The sequence below is a fragment of the Microtus ochrogaster genome, unplaced genomic scaffold, assembly GCF_000317375.1.
Source record: "Microtus ochrogaster isolate Prairie Vole_2 unplaced genomic scaffold, MicOch1.0 UNK25, whole genome shotgun sequence".
Classification (NCBI taxonomy): domain Eukaryota; kingdom Metazoa; phylum Chordata; class Mammalia; order Rodentia; family Cricetidae; genus Microtus; species Microtus ochrogaster.
Window position 1 is genome coordinate 338,635 of NW_004949123.1, and position 6,090 is coordinate 344,724.

The 6,090-nt window shown below is 51.5% G+C and overlaps 1 protein-coding gene across 1 annotated transcript in view; it reads right to left on the bottom strand.

The window, feature by feature from the left end:
• The window catches only part of LOC102000391 (chymosin-like), an 11,659-nt gene extending 6,745 nt beyond the window's left edge, over positions 1 to 4,914 (bottom strand). Inside the window, exons 1-5 of the mRNA XM_026789612.1 lie at positions 4,868 to 4,914; positions 2,243 to 2,393; positions 1,489 to 1,583; positions 1,264 to 1,379; positions 785 to 903 (exon numbers count right to left, since the gene is read on the bottom strand). Of these exons, the coding sequence (XP_026645413.1) occupies positions 785 to 903; positions 1,264 to 1,379; positions 1,489 to 1,583; positions 2,243 to 2,393; positions 4,868 to 4,914 (528 nt within the window). The remainder of the gene's footprint in view (positions 1 to 784; positions 904 to 1,263; positions 1,380 to 1,488; positions 1,584 to 2,242; positions 2,394 to 4,867) is intronic.
• Between the last annotated feature and the right edge of the window lie 1,176 nt (positions 4,915 to 6,090).

Consider the following 6,090-nt stretch of genomic DNA (forward strand, 5'->3'; position numbering starts at 1 on the left):
CCTAGAGAGAGTCCACTCTCCTCCTGCCCACCACTGTCTTCCTAGAGAGAGTCCACTCTCCTCCTGCCCACCACTGTCTTCCTAGAGCAAGCATTCGTGGTGTGGGTAAATGAACGGTGACCAGGTGCTAAGGAATAGCTCTGTTTTCTTTGCTTCAGCCTATAAACTACTATTAAGGGTCTCCGATGTGCCAGGTATAAGGCTTTGAGGATGTAACAATGGACAAAAAAAAAAATGCCCCTGCCCTGAGGAACATTTTATCCAACAGAAGAGAACAACAGTGAATTTTTAAAAGCAGTGATATGGCACAGGGGACAATGAGCCGTCAGAAGGAAAACAAATCATGGTGAGGTCATAGGCAGTGTGTGATTTTATAGGCTGGTGAGAGACCTTGATGAGAGAGTGACATTCTGACGTGAAGCCAAGGCCTGGGATGGAACAGGCCACAGGGAAGGGAGCTAGAGGAGGCATGACCATAGGCAGAGGATTCACGGAGTAAACTGAGTGACACAGGCCAAATCTGGCCAGGATGGGGAAATGAACACCAGGAACTGGGGGAGGCACTCGGGTGGGGCTCTGAGAACAGAAACAATAAGCAACGGAGGAAGGAAGGGAACATTATACAAAAGGCTATCAGTGGGACCTCCACACCCAGTGAGCCATCCAGTGGACAGGACCCAAGGGATCGCACCAAATGCACAACCCACTGGAACCAGGGTGTCTCTCAGGGGAGATAATTACAGGGAAAGGTGGGGCGAGCCCAGGCTGTTGCCACCTCACTTACTGTGACAGTGTCGTAGCCCAGGAAACCCTGCATTCTCCCAGTACCGTACTGGACAAACAGGGGCTTGCTCAGGTTCTGGAAGGTGAAGGACTTGGACGGGTCAAAGCGGTGATGTTTTTCTGCAACAAAGACCCAGATTAGTGGATCCATGGTGTCAGCTTGCCCTCAACATTCCCAAACAGAGTGGAAACCCTCACCAGACCTTGTAAGAATAGAGCTATGGATCAGCCATTCTTTCTGTGGAAACCAAGCAATCTGGTCTTTTGGCATCACGGTCCCATAGTTTAGTCAAGAAAGCCCAGCCCACCCACCCCCTCCACCTGTACAATTTCAAACACAAAAGAGAAGAAAACTAGGTGTGGGGTTCCCATGCCCATTTTCTCTGTTATCTGAGTAACTTTAGCCAAGGTCTTCTCTAGACCTCCATTTCCTCATCTGGGAGGCCGGAAAAGAAGAGACAGGGTTGGGAGGTCACTCACGGCAGACTCTGCTGTTACAGTAGACAGAGGGCACCCAGAGCTCCGAGGAGCCTGTGTCAAACACCACCGTGAACTCCTGTGGCGGTGTCCCGATGTAGATCGTTCCGAAGTACTCACTCTAAGGACAGACAGCTCTTGGTTAGAGGTACAGTCAGGGGCTGGGGGCGCTAGGGAGTTGATGCCAGACACAGACTCTCGTGGGTCCTGTGTTTTCTACTCAGAGACCTGAGAAGGGGGTCATCAAGTGGGGGAAAAGGAAAGGCCGTGCCCGCTCCACAGGGAGGGCTCTTCTTCAGTCTCTCTGCCGTCCTACCCCAAGCCTGACAGCAGTGCTGGCTTCAACTCAGAAGTGCACTACAGACTGGCAGTAAAGTCCTGCCTGGGAAAGAGAGCAGATCATCCTGCCAAGAAGCCAGCCACAGAGGTGGGCATCTGCTGAGGGCAGAGTCCCAGGAGCCCAGCCAAGTTCCTGCCCCCCTGCCTCCTGCCAGTACCCTGGAGGCTGGGGAAGAACTGTGACCTAGATATAGAAGAGAAAGCACAGGCATAAAAGCACAGGCTGTTTGCTGTCAAGAGTGACAGGGGAGGGGACTCCAGAAATGGACAGTGCTCAACGGTCTTCTCCCCTGGGTGGGGAGAGGAGAAAAATGCAATCCATGCCTCACTCAGTAGCTGTGGTGACATCTTGCCCTGCTGTCACCAGATCTGATGACCACACACTATAATGTGGTTCCCCCTAGTCCAAGGAAGCAGTTCATTGGAACTTAGACCTGTCCCGGCAAGGCTTTTGGAGCCCTGAAGAACAGAAGAGCTGACTTTGTTGGATCTGCTGGCCCATGGCAGAGCTACTGGTGGCAGGCAGGGAGGTGGCCTCCACGACTTACAGGCTCCACAATTCCTGACAGAGGGAATGGTCTGGCAAGGCAGGAACCTAGGAACATGAGAATCCATTCCTGAGAGGGCCTGCAGAAACACTCACATCCAGGTAGTTGGTCAGAGGCTCACTGGCCACGATGCCGGTGCCAAAGCCCTTCTCAGTGAACTCAGACTGGTGCGTCCTCAGGAAGTCCTCCAGCAGCCCATGCTCCTTCAGGGTGTTCCTCAGAGACTTCCCTTTGTGCAGAGGGATCCTGAGGAGTGGGGGGTGAACTCAGAGTAAAGGAGTCTGGGCTGCACAAACCATCCCCACCCTGTTGTTCCCAGTCCAGCCTCTGGCCAATATTCCACAGGCAATGGATATTTCCAATTATTAAAATCATAACTCAAAGTAAAATCATAGATTCTATGTTGATTTAGAGGTCACTGTCTAGCTTCATTAAACACACTGCCCTGGCCCCTCTCTCTCCTTTTCTTTTCCAGTATGGTAGAGACTCGCTGTATTGGCTGAATGACACATGAAGTCATGAGTCTTGTTATTAATGGTTTGAAAGACACTGGGAACACCATCACTTACCCGGTCACCAAATGCTCTCTGTTACCTTACTGTGTGCCAAGGCACAGAAGACACATATTGGAAAGGACACAGAAGGAGCTCTCTATGTCTCCTACACCATGGCACCTATGTGGCATTGGTGCCACCCTTTGCCAACCCCTTTTCTTTTCTCTCTGGTAGTGTTTTCTCTAAAGTGACCGGAAGCCGTTTTAGCAAGAGCAGGACCTCAAACGGGACCTCTTTGCCCAATTAAAGTTTGGGGTCATGCATGCAAGTCAACTGGAAAAAAGTTGTGGGGGAGAAGAAAAGAAGAAAAGAGAAAACTGCAGAAGAAACCATTCTGGACCCAGTTCTGCCATATTCCTTGGCAACCTGAAAACTGCCAAGTCCCTGAGCCAGGAGACTCCCCAAGTTCCCTGTAATTCACTGCGGGGGGTGGGGGCTGTCAAAGCTCTCTGATCTTCACATTGGAGGGTCTGAGTGCCTTTATCTTCAGTTTCTTCTTATACAATAGGGCTAATTCTGCCTTTCCAACACTTTTTTTATTCTGCATTTGACCATACGATCATTTTTCTCCCCTGTAGATTGAAATAGAACTGTGTGCATCCCACAGTCCCTAAAACTTGTAACGACCTTGTCGTCTTCCTAGAGCTGGTTGAGAAGACAACTTGAGATGACCGAAGCGTAGTGGCTTCAGGACCCTCTTCTTCCAGAGAGTTACAGAGAGAATGCAGCGTCTACCTCATGCAGAGCCAGGAGGCCAGCCCTGCCTGGAATCCACCCCATGATCCTCAGTTCCAGCCCTGTCTCTCGTATAGCAGCCAGCAACATCAGCCAGCAAACCTTGGACCTGGGAAAACTTCAGTACACGCCCCCTCCCAGAGAGCCCTCACTGGACCAAGACACTCAACCTCTTCTCAGGGATCCAATCCATCTTCTGTGAGATCAGGCCTTGACAGAACACACCTGAGCACCTGGGTTGGGGACGGGAGCAGCAAGGGTGCAAGCCCAGCCAGGCTGGTCGCATGGTGTCGGGCAGCTCAGGCTCTCTCCCTGAACAGTGGTCTCATCTATAAAATGCAAGTCCCCCAGTCTATGGCAGTATAGGTGATGTCCTAGTTACTTTTGGAGAAGAACCTACAGACCTCTCTACAGGAGCGCATACACCAAGAAATCTATTTTAATGGATGCATATATAGCTCCTACCATATGTCCAGAACTATTTGAAGCATTTTTACAAATATTAACTCATGCAGTCTCATAACAGCCCTAAAAGATGGGCACTACAATGACCCTAATGTCATGGCAGCTGAAGAAGAGAAGGCACAGACTGTCCAGTGGGTGAGGGGACTGAGGGCCAAGTGCCAGGCAGTTTGGGTCTAGAAACCATGCCTTCCTAACCCCAGGCTTTCTGTCCTCAGAATCACATGCAACGTGCAAAGACAGAAGTGACAGCAGGCCCTGTAGAATCTCCCCAAGGGAACCAAGGGATGGAAGAGCAGCCATCCACCTGCCCGTGGAGGGTCTATGAGATGCCCTCCCCCTCCCCCCAGCATCCAACATTCACCTGGTGAGCGCATGGCTCTGAGAGATGGCAAGGACAGCCAGGAGCAACACAAAGCACCTCATTCTGGAGAGCAGGCCACCGCCGATCTAGCCAGTGCCCATCCTTGTAGTCTTTATAGAATGGGACTCCTTCTGGCTGGATGCCCAGATTTCAGAGGCACCCCCATCTTCAGGCTACTCCACAAACATAGTGAGATAGCACCCAGACTACCCAAGACCCACATTGATAAGAGCTGCAAACTCTACCACTATAAAGACTTCAAAGTTGAAGGGTACACAGACTGGGAAAAGTCAACACAGGCCCCTCTACACCAAATTCCCCTCTAGACAGGATTTCTGAGCTAACACAGGTGGGGCTGCTACCAGGAACCTGTTTCATGTTCTGCCTTCTGCTCTGTGAGCAGCCAAGCCACACGCCTCCCTCCTTCACCCCATTCCTAGACAGACTTCACTGGATGTCCGAGATGCTCCGATGTCCATCTCACCCAGACCAGTTTTCCAGAAGGGGCTTGGTCTAGTCTCAAGGTGGCATCTGAGACCAGGAATGCTGTATAATCTGCCACCTCCATGGATGAAGCTCAATGTTAGAGTCCAGAACAACCATACTCCACGTTCCCGCAGAGAGCAACGTCTAAAAGAGAAGGCTCGTTCATCCCTGGAGACGCAGTGTTCATATGAAAGGGATGCTGAGAAAGCAAGGGACAAATGCCTGCTCACTGGAACTGCTGGAATAACTGGGGAGCGCGGATGGGAAGGCAGATGCAGGCCCCACACAAAGAGACAGGGGGAATAAGGCAGCGGCAGTTTAAGGGGCGCGGTATGATGAGACCGCATGTAGGAGGCCCACGCGGGGGTGAGTGGAGACGCACATGAGTGGGTATGTTGAGTGTCCTTTTGGAGTCCAGGCCACGGAAGCCAGATAGCCACGCCTTCTGACACAAGAGAGATTTAAGACAGGAAGGAAGCTAAAGTCTATCTCCATAATATTGGTGGAGAAAACTATGTCCCAGGCCTATGAACTGGGTAACCGTGATGAAGCCAGGATAAAGCAGGAAAACTGGAAGGCAAGGGGTTCAGGGCAATGATGTACAAGAGACCAAGAGCTGCCTGCTATGAACAGGACAGACATCTTCATGGAAAGGAAGGCTGGCAAGGGTGGAAAGTGGGGAGAGGGCAGGCTGCAAGAGCTGAATGGCCAGGGTGGTGGATCTGGATACACCAGCCCTTCTGGAAGAGGTGCCATCTGAAACGTCACACACTTGGCTTGTGGGGAACCCAAGAGGCCAGGCAAAGGAGACCCTAGTATTTGAACAGAAGAAAGGACAGGAGTCAGGTCTGATCCCTACTGTGGCAAGGGCCTCCTCCGTGCACACCCTTCACAAAGCCATCAGATGTGTCCCCAGAAGTCTAGGACACTGCTGCTTCTCATGCTCCTGGGAGGTGGCCATGAGCACATGCAGCTGCCACCCGTCACCTTTTACCTCAAAGGCCAGAGAAGGAAAGGGCAAAATCAGTACTAAACAGTGAAGCCTGTTTCTTGTTTCCTTCCTTCAGGGTGCCGCTCTGATGGACCAGGCCCTGCCTCTAAGCTGTATCTCCTCTATCCTCCATCACTGAGCATACAAGAGGTGCTAAGGGAATGCCCAAGTAAGCAGGTGAATGCTAAGAGGCCTTGCCATCACCTTGAGAAGCAGCAAAACGTAGCTGGTAATGTCTCCATGGCACACTGCGGATGAGGAGAGAGAAACTCAGAGAGGCCTGCAGGTCTGAAGTGTCCTGAACACTAACACTGCTTCTAAGTCTTTCTTCTCAGCCTCCAGGCACCCCTT